Raw genomic sequence first — 23,098 nt, 5'->3', positions numbered from 1 at the left:
AGAGTGAGCAAACGCTTAATGGCACAACACCTACCTCTTTCAGTTTTTCAGCCACTTCCTGCCATTTTGGTTCCATTAGTTGTGTCTCTGCAGTTTCTAGTCTGCTCTGTAGCATTTGCTTTTCCTCCTCAAGGCTCTTCCTCCTCATATCTTGGTCCTTTATGACTATCCGAAGGCTTTCAAGTTCAATACTATGACTGTTCTCTACTTTCTGACCTAACTCCGTCATCACTTCAGCAAGCTTCTTCTCCAAGGTCTCTTTCTCAGATTGACTGGTAGAAAGTTGCTCTCTGATCGCTTCCAGTTCAGCACTGGCTTTCTCAGCTTGAAGCTTCTCTAGCTCCAGTTTTTTCACTTGGTATTTTAATTGGACATGTTCCTCACTCTGAACCAAATTAGCATATTCTAGTTCTTTCTTTTGATGCCGCAGGGTATCTCTCTCAGTCTGAATGATGGCCAGTTGTTCACTCAGTGACAGTTTCTCATTTTTCATGATGGTCTGCAATTGCTCTACTTCATGTCCAAGTTGGTCAACTTCCAGAGTCTTTCCTTTGAGTTCATCCACTGTGCACTGCAGTTCTCCTGTAATACTCTCTTTCTCGCCTGAGATCTTTTGCAGTACCAGCCTGAGATGCCTTTCCTCCTGCAGCACCCTACCCACCTCATCTTCCATCTTATGCCTTTGCTCCTCAGAAGCTGTCAGCTGCTTCTTCACTTCACGTAAAGCCTCTTCCAGCTTCAGTCTTTCTCCAGATGCAAGCATTTCTATTTGGGATTTTTCATTAGCCAGTATTACAGTTGTCGCCATAATCTCAGCTACCTTTGCATCTGTGACTGATTTTTCAAACAGTGCCTCCCTTAGTTTCACTGATCTGTCTTCTGCATCCTTTTTCAAAGCTCTGACATCCTTCTCTTTGTCTTGCAGGGCCTGTTCTTTCTGTGTTAAAGCATTTTTGAGGGATCCGAGTTGTTCCTGACACACTAGAAGCTGCTTATTGATATCCTCTTGTTCTAGCTCAGAAGATCGAAGGCTTTGTTCTTGAGACTTTATAGATTCAGAAAGTGCATTGTTCTCTTTCTCCAGGTTCTCCTTCACTAAAAGAGTGTCTGCTAGATTTTGGGCTATCTTTTCACTTTGTAGCTGTATAAGCCTGATCTTCTCCTCAAGGATCTCTTTCTCGTCCCCGGGCTCTGCTTCCTTTCCTTCCGCACTTAGCAGAAAGCCCCAGCTTTGCTCCTTCCAGTGCTTTTCTGATGCCTGCAGTGTGATGACTTCCCATTGCAGAGACATAATACTCCTGTCTTTCTCCTCCGCCTTCTCTTCCCTAAGCCTCAGTTCCTGTTGAAGCAACTGGCGCTGAGCCTTCAGCTCTTGGGACTGAATTCGGTACGCCTCACTCTCTAACAGACATTTTTTCCTTTCCGCTTCTTGAAGCCTGAGTCTTTCCTCCAGGTCCTCCAGAGACTTTGCTAGCCCAGCTAACTCCTGGATGGTCACCTGATGCTCACTGATCATTTCATTCAGTTCCAAGTCTTTAAACTCAAGTTGTGCCTTGACTTCGTTCATCATCGCATGCTGCTCTTTTTCATACTGTGCCAGGTTGTCTCCTTTTTCTCCGTTCACTTCTGCAAGCTTCTTTGCTTGGACCTCTGCTAAATACACCTTCTCTTCCATGTGATCTTCTATCAGTTGAATAATTTTCTCTTCCTTACTGGATAGTTGTTGTCGGAGTTCATTTACCAGCACATCCAGCCCCTCTAGAGTCTTTTTCAGAAGTTTGTGGCTCTCCAGGAGCTCAGAGATTTTCTCTGATTGCAACTTGAGCTGCTCATCATACTTTCCTTTTAGGCTTTCCAGGTCTTGCTGAAGTCTTTGCCTTTCCTCAGAGTGATTCTGTTTCTGCCTGTCCAGGGAAGTGCTCAGCATCTGTTCAGCTCTGAGGTTGCTCTGCAGGTCCAGCATCAGTTTATTGATACGAGTGTGAAGATCTAGGTTCATCCTCCTGGTCTCAATCTCTCTCATCTCGCTAGCTGCCAAACTGTCCAACAAGTTGCTAACTTTCTGGAAGTCCTCCATGGAACCCGCAGCTCCCTGTTGGGATACTGCTTTACGTTCCCTCGTAAGCTCCATGTTCTGGGTTTCTAAGAAATGCATTTTAGCCTCATAGCCCCCTGCTTCTGTAACTTCAGTCCCCAGTGCTTCTACAGAGGACTTCTGGTCCATTGTGTCTTGCTGGTCACTGGAACCACAGGGTTTCTCCTCTTGTGTTGCCGTACTTTTCTTCTTCAGAACTACATGTAGAGGCTCAATCTAAATGGAATTAAAAATAGACAAATTAACAAGATAACACATATGAGCAAAAGCAACAGGCATATACGATGTACATAGTTGCAATATTTAATTGCTTATATACTCAGAAGTTATAGAATGAGGCATCTGTAGTCCTTGTCCAATGACTTACAAATATAGATGAACACTTTGTTTTACTATGGAAAAGCATTAGGGCAGAATTACCAACAAATTTTATTGAAATATTGGATCTAAAGGTTGTTCTCAGTATTCTTCCATGTAACAGTCAATCTAGAAAACCAGCCTGACACCCCAGCATGAGGGGCAGCTGAAAAGTTCTCAGCCCAACCAACAAAGTTGGGGCGATCTCCATCGAGGGCTATACACTCAGTCCAGCAATTTTCCATTTTTTTTGTTCTATATTTTTCCAATAGAAAAAAAAAGTGGAAAATTATTGGGCTAAGTGTATAGTCCTTCATGGAGACTGCCTCAGCTTTGTTGGTTGGGCTGAGAACTTTTCAACGGCCCCTCATAGATGGTACTATAGAGGACATAGGAGGCTTACAGTGAGGAGTAATGATTTGATGAATAGGAGGTATGACAGAACTCAAAGAGTGGCAGTCAACGGGGTCTATTTATTTAAGGGAAAGAGGCCAGTGGAGTGCCACAAGGACAAGTGCTGGGCCTAAAAAGTCTCTGTAAATGGGAAGGGTTAGAAGGAAAAATATGCTTGTTCAAAATTGATATGAAAATTGCCAAGAGAATAGAAATGTTGACGTAAATAAAATGAAAAAAAGATAATCTCCTCATTTTATAACATTTGCATCTAAATATACACACCAGAGTGTGCACTAGAATACTCGCACTTCCTGTATATGTGTGAATTTACACTTGCATGCTTAGGTGCAAGTTGAGCACAAGCAGTATTCTATAAGTGACACCTGCAACTCACTGAGTGGTCCTGTTACAAAGTTGCGCTGTTGAATTACCCAGTTAATAAGACAAAATCCAAAAAAGAAACTGCAGAATTGATGTACTTGATACAGGAACTTTATTTAGGTCAATAAAAACGTTTTATACTGGTCCACCTTAATATAGAAACGGGGGACACAACACGGCCTGTGTTTCGATCAACAAATCTTCATCAGGGGTCCGATGTGTTCCTGAGAAGAGTGACTAAAATGGTTAAGGGGCTGGAGGAGTTGCCGTACAGTGAGAGATTAGAGAAACTGGGCCTCTTCTCCCTTGAAAAAAGGAGACTGCGAAGGAACATGATTGAAACATTCAAAATACTGAAGGGAATAGACTTAGCAGATAAAGACAGATTGTTCACCCTCTCCAAGGTAGGGAGAACGAGAGGGCACTCTCTAAAGTTGAAAGGGGATAGATTCCGTACGAACATAAGGAAGTTCTTCTTTACCCAGAGAGTGGTAGAAAACTGGAACTCTCTTCTGGAGGCTGTTATAGGGGAAATCACCCTCCAGGGATTCAAGACAGGGTTGGACAAGTTCCTGCTGAACCAGAACATACACAGGTAAGGCTATACTCAAATAGGGCACTGGTCTTTGACCTAAGGACCGCCGCGGGAGTGGATTGCTGGGCACGATGGACCACTAGTCTGACCCAGCAGTGGCAATTCTTATGTTCTTATGTCCTTATAACCATGTGGAGCACGATAATGTGGAAAAGTTTTCGAAGCTTGTGGGACAGCCCAACTGAAAGTGGTGCAAAGGTGATCGAAACACATTTTTGTTGCTCTAAATAAAGTTTCTGCATCAAGTTGCTTTTTTGGATTTCAGGTCCAAAGCCGCTGCATGGGGGGGGGGGGGAAGAGGAGAGAGGAAGAATTGTTGAACATGGGCTGTAGAAGAGGAAGGGAGATGCAACAAAGAAGTAGAAAGGGATGATAAGGAGAAATCTTGCATATGGTGGAGGGGAGGGAGACATGCATGGAGGAGAGAGAAGGAGAAATGTTGGATATAGGGTGGAGGGCAGGCAGAGATGGTGCATGGTGAGAGTAAGAAATGTTGCATATGATAATGGAGGGGAGGAAGAGAGAGTTTGACTCAGGGCAAAAGGCAGAGAGAGAGAAAGAGAGAGAGGTGGTAGACAGTGGGACAGAAACAGAAACGTTGGCTATGGCTGTGGAAAGGAAGGTACAGAAATGGAAGATGGATGGTGAGCACGGAGAAAGAAGAAAATGTCAAATGGGCAGGAGACCCTGGTGAGCAAGTTAACAGAAGACAAACAGAAACCAGAGCCTGGGACCAACATGATTTGAATAATAAAATGACCACACAATAAAAGATAGAAAAATAATTTTATTTTCTATTTTGTGTTCACAATATGTCAGATTTGAAATTTGTATCCTGCCAGAGCTGGTGTTAGACAATGAGCGTGAGCTAGGACCTAACAGAGAGAAGAAAAGTATTTTTTGATTATTTTGTTTACACTACAGCGCTGGTGTGGGGTTGGAGAGGTTGTAACCCTATGTAATTTTATATTGTAACACTGTGAATGTTCAATTGTAACCTGTTCTAAGCTCTCTGGGGAGAACAGGATAAATAAATAAATAAATACAATTACTAAAAGTATTTTTTTAATGGGGTGTGGGTTGTGTGTTAAAAAATGATCAACCCCAGTTGTCCACCACTGACCTGGACAATGCAATTTAAGCTCTGATCCAGAGGGGAGGGAGAGTAGGGGGAATTAAAAACAACCCAAAGATTTGTCTAGCCTTAACCAATAGGGAGAGGAGGAGATAGTGGATGCTGCAGATGGGCCATTTGGCCTTTTTATGCCATCATGTTTCTATGTTTCTATGATACATATAGGCCAGAGGAGCTCTTTATCTAAACCCTGTCATTAATGATTAAAGAATACTGGCCTGAGATAAAACAAGGACAAAAAATTACCTCTGGGTTTGTGTTTTCTTCCTCATGGTTCAGAATTCTTTGCTTGGATTGTTTGTTCGAATCCCTTGGAAAAAAATATAAAAGAAGCAACTTTTCGTAAAAAAAACAACCAGAAGAATGTTAAAATCCACTGACCCCTGATCATCTTTCACCTCAAATAACCAGAGCATTGTGTAAATATTCCCAGGGACACTATGAAAACCCGTCAGGATTAAAGGGACTCAAATAATATTCCTCAGATCTCCTCCACTAGATAAAACATTGGCGATGTGCTAGGGATGGGAGGGAGGTGGGGGGAGGATCTCACAGTGTGGGAAATAATGATCTCCTCTGTGTAGGAGACTCTCTTCTGGGAATTCTGTCAACTTCTGGGTGCCGAAGTGAGATTGATAGAGCATTTCAGGTCTTCAGAAGATGATTTGATCTCTTACCCTATTGCCATTGGCCACAGTGAATCCAGATCTGTTCTCTTCAATGCCAGGTTGAAGGTGACACCGTTGAGTTCATATAGGTGGTTAAAGATGTCTGAACGAAGATCTTCCTTCAGGAATGGGTTCCTCGAATAGTACCACTCTCTAAAGCAAGACACAGTCAAGATTCCCTTTTTTTACACATCAAAATAACGCGTATTTCCATCCGTTCCATGTAGACCCTGTGCTCAGTCTTGTTAGGGTAAGCCAGATAGCAGGTTCTCACTAGGAGCTGTGTCTTTGAAGTAATTGGTGGTGTGGCATGGGAGGGGCCTGAGTGTTGGATTAAGTAACAGACTGATCAGAGGAAGTTGTCAAGGACAGGATTCTCCCACTAGCGGAGGTGATAGAGGCCAGCACTGCAAGAGAAAGTAAGAACAGATATAGGAACTTTGGTAGGTTAAGCATGGAAAATTGATATAGTCAGCTGCCCGAAGTGGTAGAGAACCGAAAAGAAGAATCAGTTGCAGAGAAAGGATTGACCAATTTGTGTTGACTTGCCATCAACTACTGTGACCATTGGCTTAATCATTATGCAAAGTAGGATGGCACTTTATGGAGAGTAGGGAGAAGGGAAGCAGAGCCAAAGCATGGGCTGCATCCGTAGGGGTTTTGTCAGCAGAAAACCTGAAGTCATAATGCCACTGTACAGATCCATGGTGAGACCTCATCTCGAGTATTGTGTTCAATTCTGGAGACCACACTACCGGAAAGATGTGTTGAGAATTGAATCGGTTCAGCGAATGGCTACCAGGATGGTCTTGGGGCTCAGGGATCTCACGTATGAAGAAAGACTAAAAAAACTGCGGATGTACTCACTGGAGGAGCGAAGAGAGAGGGGGGGACATGATTGAGACCTTTAAGTATATCACGGGGCGTATAGAGATGAAAGATGATATCTTCAGTCTTACAGGGCCCTCAATTACCAGAGGACACTCGCTGAAAATCAGGGGAAGGAAATTTCAAGGTGATGCTAGAAAGTACTTCTTCACCGAAAGGGTGGTCGATCATTGGAACGAGCTGCCTCAGCAGGTGATTGAGGCCAACAGCGTGTCAGATTTTAAGAGAAAATGGGATATTCACATGGGATCAATAGGGGAGTAAAAGTCAGGGAGTAGGTCATTGGTATGGGCAGACTCGATGGGCTGTGGCCCTTTTCTGCCGTCAATTTCTATGTTTCTATGTTTCTAAAGCAGGGCACCCTGGAACAGATCCTCATAGCCAGGCAAAGAACTTTCAGAGGCGAATTGCCCATTTAGCCTTACAAATGATTCTCAAGAATTGCACTCGAATCATATCTCTAGGAAATAATTATGTTTCTACAGGACTGTTCCTGAAGAGGTCATGTTAGAATAGTCATGATTAAGTTTAATGATTAATGATGCTGGAGTAATCCTGCTTGAGTTGAATGTTAAATCTCAGGAGGGGGGAGGTAGAGGCTTGAAAGATACTTGGGAGAGGGGAAGGTTTAGCTGGGGCACCCAATACCTATGCACCAGCCCTAGCCCCAGACACACAGACTTCAAAATATACATTAGTAACTTGCATACTGTATAGAAAGAGATCCAGGGGTTCCTGAGGCTCCTGGTACACATGATGGGTAGAGCAAGTCTAGGATTATCTGAGTATTTCTTCCTCACATATTGTACACACAGGAAAACCTGGGTTACATGAATATCCCTGGCATACACACACTATGCACAGCAAATGATGGGGTACCCGAGTATCTCTGGTAAGAACAGTGGATACAGGAGATCTCATATACTTCAGTACCCCTGGTAAGTATAATTGACACAAGAGACTCAGGCCCCTGAGTATCCTTGATAAGAATAATGAACTCAGGAGATCTCAGATATCCGAGTACCTCTGGTAAGTATAATTGACACAAGATCTTAGGTACCCGAGTACCCCTGGTAAAAACAATGGACACAAGAGATCTCAGGTACCCTGACACTCCTCTGTGGTAGTTAAGCTATCTTCCAGCAGGTAGTGCCAACAAGGAATATTAGGCTGTCTAGCTAGAGGGGCAGGGCTCAAGAGGCATAGGGTTACCAGATTTCCTCTTAAAAAAGAGGATACCTGGCCACACCCCATTCCCCCAGCCCCACCCACTCTGCCCCAGCCCTGCTCCGCCCTCAGCCCCACCTCCATAGGAACCGCATGTCTCCTTCCACAAGCTTGGGGGCCTTGTCTAGATGCTTGGAGGCCCTCCAGATGTGGCCCAGAGTTCAGGGAAGAAGAGATGAGGTTCGTGTGGGGGCGATGCTGGGGGACGAATGGGGTGGGGCCACGTCTCTTTTTTAATGAAGAAATCTGCTCACCCCAATTATAAATGGTTCTGGCCTCTGCAGTTCCACCAGCCTTAGACAGCATGACCAAGGGCACGTGTGACTTATTCTATACGTTCTGCATGTAACTGGGAGAAATACCCATGTCTTGCCCATGCTCCGCTTGGGCAATTACACATCTACATGCTAGTTTTTGGGTGCATATATATATATATGCCAAGGGGCCTCTTAATGTGGGCACAGTAGTTTCAGGGTATTTGGGTATTTCTGACACACACATTGTACACAGCGAGTCATAAGAACAGTCATAGTGGGTCAGACCAATGATCCATCTAGTCCAGTATCCTGTTTTCACAGTGGTTAATCCAGGTCACAAGTACTTGGCAGAGACCCAAATAGTAGCAACATTCCAGAACCCCAAATAGTAGTAGCATTCCATGTGGAATCCCCAAAGAGTAGCAACATTCCAGAATCTCAAAGGTTAAGCAAGATTCCGGAACCCAAAGAGTAGCAACATTCCAGAATCTCAAAGAGTAAGCAAGATTCCGGAACCCAAAGAGTAGCAACATTCCAGAATCTCAAAGAGTAAGCAAGATTCTGGAACCCCAAAGAGTAGGAAGATTCTAGAACCCCAAAGAGTAGCAACATTCCATTCTAGCGATCCAGGGGAAGCACTTGCTTCTCCCATGTCTTGGAGTTCTCTCGTAGGTATCCCTGGCATACTCTGTATGCTGCATTTCTGGTACCTGAGTATCACTGACATGCCCACACAGTAGGTGTCAGAGTATCTGCACATTTGTGGCACACAAATAAAACCCAGCAGGTGTTAGGGTACCGTACCTCGCTTTCTTGGTCTCCATGAAGCAAGTCTGCAAGGCCTCTGCAAGCTGCTGATGAACCAGGCAGTAGCGAATAAGAGCTCTTCCTCTCCCTATAGGAGTCTTGAGCTGAAAGATAAAAGCGAACTTCGGCTCAATGGAGGCAAAGTTTGCCAGCCTATGTTGTTCCCCTTTGAAAATTAGCTGAAAGCTTTGAGGGTACAAAGATGCCCGTTAGTTTGCCACTGATGTTTCTGTGGGAGCCTACAAATAAGCACCCGGAGGGCACCTGGTAGGTGGAATGGGATGATTCACCGCGGCCGTTTCATCGCAGGATGTTTCAACATGGCCGCGATGAATCACCCCAGTGCTTCTGTTCTTCTTGGTGCCTTTCCTCTTCTACGCCCCCCCCCCCCTTGCTGGTGTCTCTCCTCCTTTCAAACCTCCACCCCCCCGCAAACCTAAGGTTCACTGGTGAATTTTCCATGGCTCCCTTCTGATGTCACTTTGCTCCTTCTTATGGGGGAGGGCTACGTGGGGAGGAGGGGGTATTCATCGAGATTGGACGATTCAGCAATGAAACAGCTGCGGTGAAATGGCCATGCTGAATCGTCAGCGATGAATCGTCCTAGACTCTCTGGAGGGAGCCTTATCACAGTGGGAACAGTGTTTTACCACTATGAGGAAAGTATAGAAGCAGAGAAAAAAAGCATTGCTGACAAAACTGCTCACCAGTGGAAACCGAATTCTCACACCCAAAAGCAACTCTCAGTGCACTGAGTAGAGTAAAACGGGTACAAGTGGATCGATTTTTCACTCCGTCAAAAATGACAAACACTAGGAAAGTGATTCCCAACCCTGTCCTGGAGGAACACCAGGCCAATCGGGTTTTCAGGCTAGCCCTAATGAATATGCATGAGAGAGGTTTGCATATGATGGAAGTGATAGGCATGCAAATATGCTTCATGCATATTCATTAGGGCTAGCCTGAAAACCTGATTGGCCTGGTGTTCCTCCAGGACAGGGTTGGGAACCACTGGACTAGGGGACACTCGATGAAGTTACAGGGAATTACTTTTAAAACCAATTGGAGGAAAATTTTTTTCACTCAGAGAATAGTTAAGCTCTGGAACGCGTTGCCAGAGGATGTGGTAAGAGCGGATAGCGTAGCTGGTTTTAAGAAAGGTTTGGATAAGTTCCTGGAGGAAAAGTCCATAGTCTGTTATTGAGAAAGTGGGAGCCAGTTGACAATTGGCCCAGGAGCGAGCCTACCCAACCAGACCAGGAGTGGTAGAGTATATCCTCTTTCACCTGCAAGTTCTTGACTGGTCTAGGGGATGCTAAGAAAGGAAGGGTAATGGTAGACCTACCTGTTGACTTCAGTGACTAGCGCCCAGTGGACTACCTCAGGAGATACACATGCTTTGGGTGAATCTCTTCATGAAAAAGGCAGTCAATGAATCCCAATCTATATAATAAAACCCTAGCCGCACATGCGCACTCTTAACTGCGTGCTTCCATGATCTGTAGGTCTGTGGTCGCAGGAATGCGCATGCGTGAGTCCCCAGCCTTCTTCCCTGCACCTACCTACACTGCTGACAGGACTGGCCGCCAGCGCTGGACTCTCCACAATATTCGGCTCCTCTCACCAGCCGCACCAGCGTTGGAGAAGGCTTCCGACGCTGGCGGGGATCGAGAAGAACTGTGGCGCCACCTCGCGGGGTGGGAAGGGAAGTGCCGAAAAACCACTCCAGCCGCTACGTTCTTCGCGGTCAAGACTCCAGCACTCTACACACGCTGCTTCGGGGCCTTCTACTGCCCTGATTTGCTCTGCCGCGTCTCTGATGATGTCATCAGGAACGTGCCAGAGTAAATCAGGGCAGTAGAAGACCCAAAGCAGCATGTGTAGAGTGCTGCAGACTCTGCTGGAATCGGCAGATTTGTCGGGACTGCGGGAAGGGAAAGGGGGGTAAGGGAAATACTACTGCTGCACAGGGAAGTGGTGTGGGGGGAGGGAATGCTGCTGCTGTGGCTGCTGCACAGGGAAGTTGGGGGGGGGATCGAAATGCTGCTGTACAGGGAAGTAGGGTGGGGGGAAATGCTGCTGCACAGGGACATGGAGGGGGAGGGAATGCTGCTGTGGCTGCTGCACAGGGAAGTGGGGGGGGGGGGGAAGAAAGACAGACAGCTAGCACCCGTTAATGTAATGAGCTAAAATACTAGTAAATAAATAAATTGCATCTTCCGTGTGAGTTAGGACATAACATTTTATACCTCAGGCAGGGAGCTGATGAATGCGATGCCCTCGTGCCCACCTTTCATCTTGCTCAGGATGTGACAGAGAAAGTCCCAGTAATCCTTTCGAAACCCAGTCAAACTTTTCTTCTCCTTCTGATCAAACTGAGAGAACACAAAATTAAAAAAATTGATATTTGTTGACTAATGAAATCAGTTAGCTTAGCTGGGTTTAAAAAAAGTTTGGATAATTTCGTTAAAGAAGATGTCTTAATATTAAGAGATGAAACAGCCATTCTGAACTGGCTGTGCTGAATTGTCCCATTCCCCTTGGGACCTGGGTTGGCCACTGTTAGAACTGTATACTGGACTTGATGGACCTTTGGTCTGTCCCAGTACAGCAAATCTTATGTTCTTATGTGAGCCAAGTCTAGGACAATCAAGCCATTGTGACATCACTGCTGAGGTTGGCTCTTAGGCATTGGTGGAATAAGGCATTATGACATCACAATCGGAGCTCTGAAATGTTGCTACTTTTTGGGTTTCTGCCAGGTACTTGGGACCTGGGTTGACCATTGTTGGAAACAGGAGACTGGGCTTGAGGGACTTTCGGTCTATCCCAGTATGGCAATTCTTATGTTCTTTTGAGTGTATGGGTGGGAGTGGGGGATGGAGGTGGGGGGAGGGTCAGCAATCACTGGGGGAGTGTGGGGGGGGTCTGTACTTTGTGTCTGCAGGGCTTATCTGGTCACTTTGGATACCTTTTGTGGACTTAGACCTGGTTTTGGTTATACATGCAGTGCAACTAAGTCTAGGACGGCCCACTTCCCGCCCAAATCCCGCCCTCACCACTCCTCCTGACACGCCCCTTTTAGCTCTGGTCGTTCAGCAGAACTGTGAAGGCCTAAGTTGTTTTTAAATACGTCTAAAACCCTGTTCGATTACCGCCACTTGGACGACTTTTGTTACTGATCGTCCAAGTGCCGATTTAGGCTGGTTTTTAGATGTTTTTTTGTTGCAATTATGAGCCCCATACTGTATATATGTTCTTAAATTCCATTTTGTAGATGGATTTTTTTTATGAACTCTCTCAGCTGACAGCCTGAGTGAAAACCAGATGTCTGAGGACTTTTTTGCATTAGAAGCCACCTACGCTAAGTTGAGGTTTTTGGTCTTTTCTTGGTTTGTGTATATTATTTCTAGGTTTTCATATGGTCTGGATTTCCCTGCGTATGGTGCACTTTGAACTCCAGCTAAATGTGGTGAGGTATGTTTTATATTATTTCTTTCATGTTGGGGTTTTTTTTATCCCATGCTTTCTGTTTGTTGCATTTCTGCCTGGTATTTGACATAAATGATTTACAAATATAAAGTTTATCCTTTTAAACCAGGAGTGTCCAACCTGCGGCCCCGTGAAGTATTTTGTGCGGCCCCAGTCGAGGGCAATGCAGTGTTTTCCTCTGCTGCCCCCTGGTGTTTACCGTCTTGCCGGCTCCCTCCTCTGTGTTGCTGCAGCGTTTGCGCGGCCCCAGAAAAAAAATTTTTCGGCCAATGCGACCCAGGGAAGCCAAAAGGTTGGACAGCCCTGTTTTAAACAACCCGGCAATACCCACAAAGAGGGTGGCACCGAAACCCAACTCTGGTGATGAAGATAATGTTCGAGGCAGATGTCCTCATGTTCTATTGTGGGTGAAGAAAGAATGAAGCTGGAAAGAGGACGGGACGGTTGAAGATGACGACGAATGCCAAGCAAACAAATTAACCTTCTGACTTCTTGGCGGACAAGTCTGACCTTGCCATTATGATCAATCGTGTTTTCTTTTCGAGTGTGCATTTAAAAGATTCCCGGTTGACGGCAGAGTGGGACGTGGACTTAGGACCGTCATTGAGCACATGGAAAAGGCTTCGTAACCACAAGCAGGTTAGTTTGCGATACCGACCTTAGGGGTCCTTTTCTAAGGTGCAATAGCCAATTTACTGCGTGCTAAACACTAACGCATCCATATAAATCGACTAGCGTGCCTTAGTAAAAATGCCGTCTGTAGCAGGCACCAAGCTTTGGAATGCGCTGCCTGGTATTCTGTGATTTTGTGATGGGAGACCGAATTTTAAGAAAATATTGAGAACGCAATTTGTTTTTTTGTTTTTTTTAACACTAAACAATCATTTTCTCCCCTCCTCATCTTCATTCTTAATATAATAATACATATGATGTGATTATAAATTATAAATAAATAATTTAACTATTCAAAATGCATTTCCCTCCCCCCACCCTCCCTGGATGTGTAAGGAAATCTAATGATAAAGAAAGAAACATGACCCTTATTATAATGCAATAAAATTAGTCGATGGACTCCAGACAAAAAGGCGACTTTTATACTTATCTAAAGTAGGCTTAATATGTACTAATGTACCACAAATTACAGCTTCATAAGATAAGGGAATAGTTGCTTCAAGAATGAGATTAATTTGTCCCCAAATTGACTTTTAGAAATTAAGTATCAGTGGACAAAAATATAACAGATGATCCAAAGTCCCTCACATTAATAAGACAATGCCAGCATCTATGAAGATAAGAACATAAATGCCCTCATCGAATCAGACCTTTGGTCCATCCAGTCCGGTGACCCGCACACGCGGAGGCCAATCTAGGTGTTCCTTGATGGAGACCTAGGTGTTCCCTTATGATGACCATATTTAGCCGTATCCCTCAATGTGATTTGCAAGGAGGTGTGCATCCAACTTGCACTTGAATCCCATAATGGATTTAGAATTATCTATTTTTAGTAAACGAAGTGGGGTCCAAAAAATCCTATGTAATAAAAATAACCATGTTTGTCTCATAGATGCTGACGTTGTACATTTCAACCTCCAAATCCAAATTCGTGGCCAATGAGACACAGAAATATACTGTTTTATCTCGATGCTCCAAATATCTCTAAGACTATTTTTTGGCTTCTAATTTAAAAATTCAGAAATCAATTTGTACCACTGGGCGGCCTGACGCCCTACTAGATCTGTCTGGTAAATTTGTCAATGCCTTCACGGGCTAACGCCATTTGCCGCTGGAGCCTCACCGTCCTGTAAATGTTTTGATGGGATTTTGTCTTTCCATCTTGTTGGATGAATTTGAAAAAAAGGTGTTAATAATGATCCTGTTGGTTAATGTTTTATTGCGTTTGTTCTGCCGAAACATGTTTTAGTATTTTTAATATGTATGCGTGTAATTTTGTAAACTGCATAGCTTTTATGCGGTATATGATACATGAGACATGATACAGACTTATAAAATCATGAAAGGCATAGAGAAGGTGGAGAGGGGCAGATTCTTCAGACTAGCGGGGACAACAAAAACAAGAGAAAAACTGAGAGGGGACAGATTCAAAACGAATGCAAGGAAGTTCTTCTTCACTCAGAGGGTGGTGGACACTTGCAACGCGCTTCCAAATGAGGTAATAGGACAGAGTACAATACTGGGATTCAAAAAGGGACTGGATGACTTCCTGGAAGCGAAGGGGATTGCAGGGTAAAGATAGACAGGACATTAAGCGAAAAGCGTATGAGAGTTTTTTAGGGTATGAGCACTATCAGGTCATGGACCTGAAGGGCTGCCGCGTGAACGGACTGCTGGGCACGATGGACCTCTGGTCTGACCCGACAGGGGCAATACTTATGTTCTTATATAAATTTTAAAATAAATAAATACTGAAAGACGGGGTTAGAAAATTATCGATACAGAGGGATTTAGAGAGCATATTTCATCCAAGCACAGCTATTCACAGTGGCATAGTAAGGGGTCGTGGCGAGGGGGGGCAGTGAGCAGGAGAGACAATGGGGTCACGTTGAAGTTCTTGTTGCTTGCGGCGGTGAACAACCAGAGACATGGGGGAAGGGAAGGGAGCACGCGTACGGCAGGAGGGATCGGGGAAAGAGCGGTGGGGGGGGAGGGGGGGGCCGAGCCGAGGTTAGGGGAAGGGCACCACTCTCCCGGACACCTCTCACCCTCGCTATTCAGGTAGGGTAACACCAAACGTAATACTGGGAATAATAACTACACTTCTCCCTCCGTCTTCGCGGTTTCAGCACTTGCGGTTTCGCTTATTCGTGATTTTTCACATGCTGACTCCCCCTCCCCAAAAAATTACATCATGAGTAAAGTACCGTGCCGAGAAAAAGTTTGGCGCTTACCAGCTCTCACCCTGAAAATCGTCCCAGCTTTCACAATCGCTGCTATTATTCGCGATTTTAATATATTAAAAGATGGCTGTTACAACCCCCCCCCCCCCAAATAACATATAAAAAAGTTATTCGTGGTTTTTCTATATTCGCGGTCATGTTCCGCCCTTAACCACCGCAAATACGGAGGGAGGAGAGTATTTTCATGCTTTTTGGAATAGTCCCACTGCCCAGGGGTTTTGGGAGAGTACTCGGGAGCTCTTAGAAAGAGTTATACAGAAGAGAATCCTCTTATCACCTGCAGTAGGTTTACTGGTAATTTGGGCACTAGAAACCTTAGGGTTAGACTTGCAGGGATCTCAAAGTCCCTCCTTGAGGGCCACAATCCAGTCGGGTTTTCAGGATTTCCCCAATGAGTATGCATTGAAAGCATTGCAAGCAAATAGATCTCATGCATATTCATTGGGGAAATCCTGAAAACCCGACTGGATTCCGGCTCTTGAGGACCGGAGTTGCCTATCCTTGTGCTAGACCAGGGATCTCAAAGTCCCTCCTTGAGGGCCGCAATCCAGTCGGGTTTTCAGGATTTCCCCAATGAGTATGCATTGAAAGCATTGCATGCAAATAGATCTCATGCATATTCATTGGGGAAATCCTGAAAACCCGACTGGATTGCGGCCCTCGAGGAGGGACTTTGAGACCCCTGGGTTAGAGGGTTAAACTATTTATCTGGAAGGCATATTTCATGGGAAAGAGACGGACATCATCAAACCCTCCTCCCATCATACGGCACATTTACACCACTGAATGATTTGGCAATTGAGAAGGGCTTTCTATACTCCTCAACAGAAAAAGCCATTTTTACTTATTTGAGAACACCCCGCACCCATCCCCATTTTCTGAAGCCACGTTAGGCTTTTTTTTTTATCGCCGGCCATGGAGGCATTAGCTCCGACGCTCATAGGAATTCTGTGGGTTTTACAGCTAATACCCCCGCGGCAGCGATAAAAAAACCCTCTAACATGGCTTCATAAAGGGGAGGGGGGCAACTTTTGTTACCAAGGACTAGGAGCTTGATACTTAATATATTAACCCCCTCCCCCTTTTCCAAAATCACGCAAGAGGGTTTTAGACCGTTGGAGCAGTACAGAGCATTCAGCATGCCAGCCGGCATGGGGTAGATGGGTGGAGAGGATTGGGAATGGGGGGTGGGGGGTGGATTTTAGTGGTTTCAGATGTCCATATTCTAGCTTTATAAAATCAGAATTCGGATGTCCATGCAATATGGATTTCTAAATGACACATTTCAGGAGAACGGGAAAAGGTTCAAAGAAGAGCAACCGAGATGATAAAGGGGCAGGAACTTCTCTCGTGTTAGGAAAGACTAAAAAGGTTAGGGCTCTTCAGCTTGGAAAAGAAACGGCTGAGGGGAGATGGGATTGAAGTCTACAAAATGCTGAGTGGAGGAGAATGGGTGCAAGTGGATCGATTTTTCACTATGTCAAAAATTGCAAAGACTAGGGGACACTCGATGAAGTTACAGGGAAACACTTTTAAAACCAATAGGCGGAAATATTTTTTCACTCAGAGAATAGCTCTGAAACGCATTGCATAGCTGGTTTTAAGAAAGGTTTGGACAAGTTCCTAGAGGAAAAAAACAGCCAACTGCGACTCGCACGGTCTTAGTGACCGTGCGTAGTGCAAGTAGCCCTAGGTGTCCATAAAACAGGGTCCAAGTCTGACTGACGTACTGCTTTCCCTGTTTTTCTAAAGCCCAGTGGAGGAATGGAGGAGGGACTTTCTTAACCATGGTCTCTCAGCTAGTGACAGACAAACACATTTCTTTGTAGTAGAGACTACAGGGGGCGCTGTTTTACTTGCAGCAGCTGCTCCAGCCTGGCGCAGAGTCTGTGCAGTTGCAGGCTTCCGTCTGTAACTGGAAGGTTCTTGTCTTTGTACTCACGGTGAAGCTCAGCAATGGTATCTAGACAGCACAGAAGAGAACACATGATCCTAACAGGGCTTCGGACAAGCACATGCTGGATAATTTTGTATCATTTCTTTAGAATTGATAAACTGCTCCTAAGCCTGGATACAGTGCAACAAATTACATCCAACCGTAAACCAGTCCTAGAGTTTGCTTCCTGCCTCTCCTAGCGGCTCCCAGTATTGGATTGGAGAAGTAACCCAATGGTGCCCATATGGTTCCAGAAAAAAAGAGGACAAATTGAGATATCCGGGTTTTACTTCCGTTGCTTTCAGTGGAAATAAAACCCAGATGTCTCTATCTGTCCTCCTTTTTCTGGAGCCATATGGTAGACTGAGAACCAGAGAAGCCAGGGTTCAAATCCCACTGATACTCGTTGTGAACTCGGGAAAACAATTATTTAACTCTTCGCTGCCTCAGGTTCAAACTTATTGGTCAATATTCAGTCTTTAGTAGTCAGTGTTTCTAGAGGTCGAACCATCACGGGCTGAAATGGTCCCTTATAGTCAGTGCTAGGCCTATCCAGGTATTGGCACTGAATATTCTTTTTTTTTTAATTGAAAATTTTTTAACAATGCCAATAACACAAAGTCAGGATTTGGATACAATAAAAAAAAATTATTCAGGTAATACAGTGGTTCCCAAACCTGTCCTGGGGGACCCCCAGCCAGTCAGGTTTTCAAGATATCCCTAACGAATATGCATGAGAGAGATTTGCATATCTGTCACTTCCATTATATGCAAATCTCTCTCATGCATATTCGTTAGGGATATCTTGAAAACCTGACTTGCTGGGGGTCCTCCAGGACAGGTTTGGGAACCACTGGATTAGACTATTGGTATCAATGCATGAATACTGTATGAGCTACATACAGATATGGTAGATACAGTAGCTTCTGATTAAAGTCACAGAAGAGGAGATTATCTACTTACCCTGGTAAGCTCTTTTCCAGTAGATAGGTGAGACATTCTAGACCAGTGGTTCCCAAACCTGTCCTGGGGGACCCCCAGCCAGTCAGGTTTTCAAGATATCCCTAATGAATATGCATGAGAGAGATTTGCATATAATGGAAGTGACAGGTATGCAAATCTCTCTCATGCATATTCATTAGGGATATCTTGAAAACCTGACTTGCTGGGGGTCCCCCAGGACAGGTTTGGGAACCACTGGATTAGACTATTGGTATCAATGCATGAATACTGTATGAGCTACATACAGATATGGTAGATACAGTAGCTTTTGATTAAAGTCACAGAAGAGGAGATTATCTACTTACCCTGGTAAGCTCTTTTCCAGTAGATAGGTGAGACATTCTAGACCAGTGGTTCCCAAACCTGTCCTGGGGGACCCCCAGCCAGTCAGGTTTTCAAGATATCCCTAATGAATATGCATGAGAGAGATTTGCATATAATGGAAGTGACAGGTATGCAAATCTCTCTCATGCATATTCATTAGGGATATCTTGAAAACCTGACTTGCTGGGGGTCCTCCAGGACAGGTTTGGGAACCACTGGATTAGACTATTGGTATCAATGCATGAATACTGTATGAGCTACATACAGATATGGTAGATACAGTAGCTTCTGTTTAAAGTCACAGAAGAGGAGATTATCTACTTACCCTGGTAAGCTCTTTTCCAGTAGATAGGTGAGACATTCTAGACCAGTGGTTCCCAAACCTGTCCTGGGGGACCCCCAGCCAGTCAGGTTTTCAAGATATCCCTAATGAATATGCATGAGAGAGATTTGCATATAATGGAAGTGACAGGTATGCAAATCTCTCTCATGCATATTCATTAGGGATATCTTGAAAACCTGACTTGCTGGGGGTCCCCCAGGACAGGTTTGGGAACCACTGGATTAGACTATTGGTATCAATGCATGAATACTGTATGAGCTACATACAGATATGGTAGATACAGTAGCTTTTGATTAAAGTCACAGAAGAGGAGATTATCTACTTACCCTGGTAAGCTCTTTTCCAGTAGATAGGTGAGACATTCTAGACCAGTGGTTCCCAAACCTGTCCTGGGGGACCCCCAGCCAGTCAGGTTTTCAAGATATCCCTAATGAATATGCATGAGAGAGATTTGCATATAATGGAAGTGACAGGTATGCAAATCTCTCTCATGCATATTCATTAGGGATAAATTGAAAACCTGACTGGCTGGGGGTCCCCCAGGACAGGTTTGGGAACCACTGGATTAGACTATTGGTATCAATGCATGAATACTGTATGAGCTACATACAGATATGGTAGATACAGTAGCTTTTGATTAAAGTCACAGAAGAGGAGATTATCTACTTACCCTGGTAACTCTTTTCCAGTAGATAGGTGAGACATTCTAGATCAGTGGTTCCCAAACCTGTCCTGGGGGACACCCAGCCAGTCAGGTTTTCAAGATATCCCTAATGAATATGCATGAGAGAGATTTGCATACCTGTCACTTCCATTATATGCAAATCTCTCTCATGCATATTCATTAGGGATATCTTGAAAACCTGACTGGCTGGGGGTCCCCCAGGACAGGTTTGGGAACCACTGGTCTAGAATGTCTCACCTATCTACTGGAAAAGAGTTACCAGGGTAAGTAGATAATCTCCTCTTCTGTGACTTTAATCAAAAGCTACTGTATCTACCATATCTGTATGTAGCTCATACAGTATTCATGCATTGATACCAATAGTCTAATCCAGTGGTTCCCAAACCTGTCCTGGGGGACCCCCAGCCAGTCAGGTTTTCAAGATATCCCTAACGAATATGCATGAGAGAGATTTGCATACCTGTCACTTCCATTATATGCAAATCTCTCTCATGCATATTCATTAGGGATATCTTGAAAACCTGACTGGCTGGGGGTCCCCCAGGACAGGTTTGGGAACCACTGGATTAGACTATTGGTATCAATGCATGAATACTGTATGAGCTACATACAGATATGGTAGATACAGTAGCTTCTGATTAAAGTCACAGAAGAGGAGATTATCTACTTACCCTGGTAAGCTCTTTTCCAGTAGATAGGTGAGACATTCTAGACCAGTGGTTCCCAAACCTGTCCTGGGGGACCCCCAGCCAGTCAGGTTTTCAAGATATCCCTAATGAATATGCATGAGAGAGATTTGCATATAATGGAAGTGACAGGTATGCAAATCTCTCTCATGCATATTCATTAGGGATATCTTGAAAACCTGACTGGCTGGGGGTCCCCCAGGACAGGTTTGGGAACCACTGGATTAGACTATTGGTATCAATGCATGAATACTGTATGAGCTACATACAGATATGGTAGATACAGTAGCTTTTGATTAAAGTCACAGAAGAGGAGATTATCTACTTACCCTGGTAAGCTCTTTTCCAGTAGATAGGTGAGACATTCTAGACCAGTGGTTCCCAAACCTGTCCTGGGGGACCCCCAGCCAGTCAGGTTTTCAAGATATCCCTAATGAATATGCATGAGAGAGATTTGCATATAATGGAAGTGACAGGTATGCAAATCTCTCTCATGCATATTCATTAGGGATAAATTGAAAACCTGACTGGCTGGGGGTCCCCCAGGACAGGTTTGGGAACCACTGAATTAGACTATTGGTATCAATGCATGAATACTGTATGAGCTACATACAGATATGGTAGATACAGTAGCTTTTGATTAAAGTCACAGAAGAGGAGATTATCTACTTACCCTGGTAACTCTTTTCCAGTAGATAAGTGAGACATTCTAGATCAGTGGTTCCCAAACCTGTCCTGGGGGACACCCAGCCAGTCAGGTTTTCAAGATATCCCTAATGAATATGCATGAGAGAGATTTGCATATCTGTCACTTCCATTATATGCAAATCTCTCTCATGCATATTCGTTAGGGATATCTTGAAAACCTGACTAGCTGGGGGTCCCCCAGGACAGGTTTGGGAACCACTGGATTAGACTATTGGTATCAATGCATGAATACTGTATGAGCTACATACAGATATGGTAGATACAGTAGCTTTTGATTAAAGTCACAGAAGAGGAGATTATCTACTTACCCTGGTAAGCTCTTTTCCAGTAGATAGGTGAGACATTCTAGATCAGTGGTTCCCAAACCTGTCCTGGGGGACCCCCAGCCAGTCAGGTTTTCAAGATATCCCTAATGAATATGCATGAGAGAGATTTGCATATAATGGAAGTGACAGGTGTGCAAATCTCTCTCATGCATATTCATTAGGGATATCTTGAAAACCTGACTGGCTGGGGGTCCCCCAGGACAGGTTTGGGAACCACTGGATTAGACTATTGGTATCAATGCATGAATACTGTATGAGCTACATACAGATATGGTAGATACAGTAGCTTTTGATTAAAGTAAGAGGAGATTATCTACTTACCCTGGTAAGCTCTTTTCCAGTAGATAGGTGAGACATTCTAGACCAGTTGTTCCCAAACCTGTCCTGGGGGACCCCCAGCCAGTCAGGTTTTCAAGATATCCCTAATGAATATGCATGAGAGAGATTTGCACACCTGTCACTTCCATTATATGCAAATCTCTCTCATGCATATTCATTAGGGATATCTTGAAAACCTGACTGGCTGGGGGTCCCCCAGGACAGGTTTGGGAACCACTGGTCTAGAATGTCTCACCTATCTACTGGAAAAGAGTTACCAGGGTAAGTAGATAATCTCCTCTTCTGTGACTTTAATCAAAAGCTACTGTATCTACCATATCTGTATGTAGCTCATACAGTATTCATGCATTGATACCAATAGTCTAATCCAGTGGTTCCCAAACCTGTCCTGGGGGACCCCCAGCCAGTCAGGTTTTCAAGATATCCCTAACGAATATGCATGAGAGAGATTTGCATATCTGTCACTTCCATTATATGCAAATCTCTCTCATGCATATTCGTTAGGGATATCTTGAAAACCTGACTTGCTGGGGGTCCTCCAGGACAGGTTTGGGAACCACTGGTTTAGACTATTGGTATCAATGCATGAATACTGTATGAGCTACATACAGATATGGTAGATACAGTAGCTTCTGATTAAAGTCACAGAAGAGGAGATTATCTACTTACCCTGGTAAGCTCTTTTCCAGTAGATAGGTGAGACATTCTAGACCAGTGGTTCCCAAACCTGTCCTGGGGGACCCCCAGCCAGTCAGGTTTTCAAGATATCCCTAATGAATATGCATGAGAGAGATTTGCATATAATGGAAGTGACAGGTATGCAAATCTCTCTCATGCATATTCATTAGGGATATCTTGAAAACCTGACTGGCTGGGGGTCCCCCAGGACAGGTTTGGGAACCACTGGATTAGACTATTGGTATCAATGCATGAATACTGTATGAGCTACATACAGATATGGTAGATACAGTAGCTTTTGATTAAAGTCACAGAAGAGGAGATTATCTACTTACCCTGGTAAGCTCTTTTCCAGTAGATAGGTGAGACATTCTAGACCAGTGGTTCCCAAACCTGTCCTGGGGGACCCCCAGCCAGTCAGGTTTTCAAGATATCCCTAATGAATATGCATGAGAGAGATTTGCATATAATGGAAGTGACAGGTATGCAAATCTCTCTCATGCATATTCATTAGGGATAAATTGAAAACCTGACTGGCTGGGGGTCCCCCAGGACAGGTTTGGGAACCACTGGATTAGACTATTGGTATCAATGCATGAATACTGTATGAGCTACATACAGATATGGTAGATACAGTAGCTTTTGATTAAAGTCACAGAAGAGGAGATTATCTACTTACCCTGGTAACTCTTTTCCAGTAGATAAGTGAGACATTCTAGATCAGTGGTTCCCAAACCTGTCCTGGGGGACACCCAGCCAGTCAGGTTTTCAAGATATCCCTAATGAATATGCATGAGAGAGATTTGCATATCTGTCACTTCCATTATATGCAAATCTCTCTCATGCATATTCGTTAGG

General features: G+C 44.3%; 1 protein-coding gene across 2 annotated transcripts in view; it reads right to left on the bottom strand.

The window, feature by feature from the left end:
- The window catches only part of RUFY4 (RUN and FYVE domain containing 4), a 111,229-nt gene that overhangs the window by 27,275 nt on the left and 60,856 nt on the right, over positions 1–23,098 (bottom strand). For both annotated transcript variants that reach the window (XM_033946799.1, XM_033946800.1), the window contains exons 4-8: positions 17,070–17,176; positions 11,056–11,181; positions 8,804–8,910; positions 5,206–5,269; positions 35–2,311 (exon numbers count right to left, since the gene is read on the bottom strand). In XM_033946799.1, the coding sequence (XP_033802690.1) occupies positions 35–2,311; positions 5,206–5,269; positions 8,804–8,910; positions 11,056–11,181; positions 17,070–17,176 (2,681 nt within the window). The remainder of the gene's footprint in view (positions 1–34; positions 2,312–5,205; positions 5,270–8,803; positions 8,911–11,055; positions 11,182–17,069; positions 17,177–23,098) is intronic.

Source organism: Geotrypetes seraphini, chromosome 5, assembly GCF_902459505.1.
Source record: "Geotrypetes seraphini chromosome 5, aGeoSer1.1, whole genome shotgun sequence".
NCBI lineage: Eukaryota > Metazoa > Chordata > Amphibia > Gymnophiona > Dermophiidae > Geotrypetes > Geotrypetes seraphini.
The sequence above is the reverse complement of the archived record's forward strand: the minus strand, read 5'-3'. Positions and strand labels throughout refer to the sequence as shown.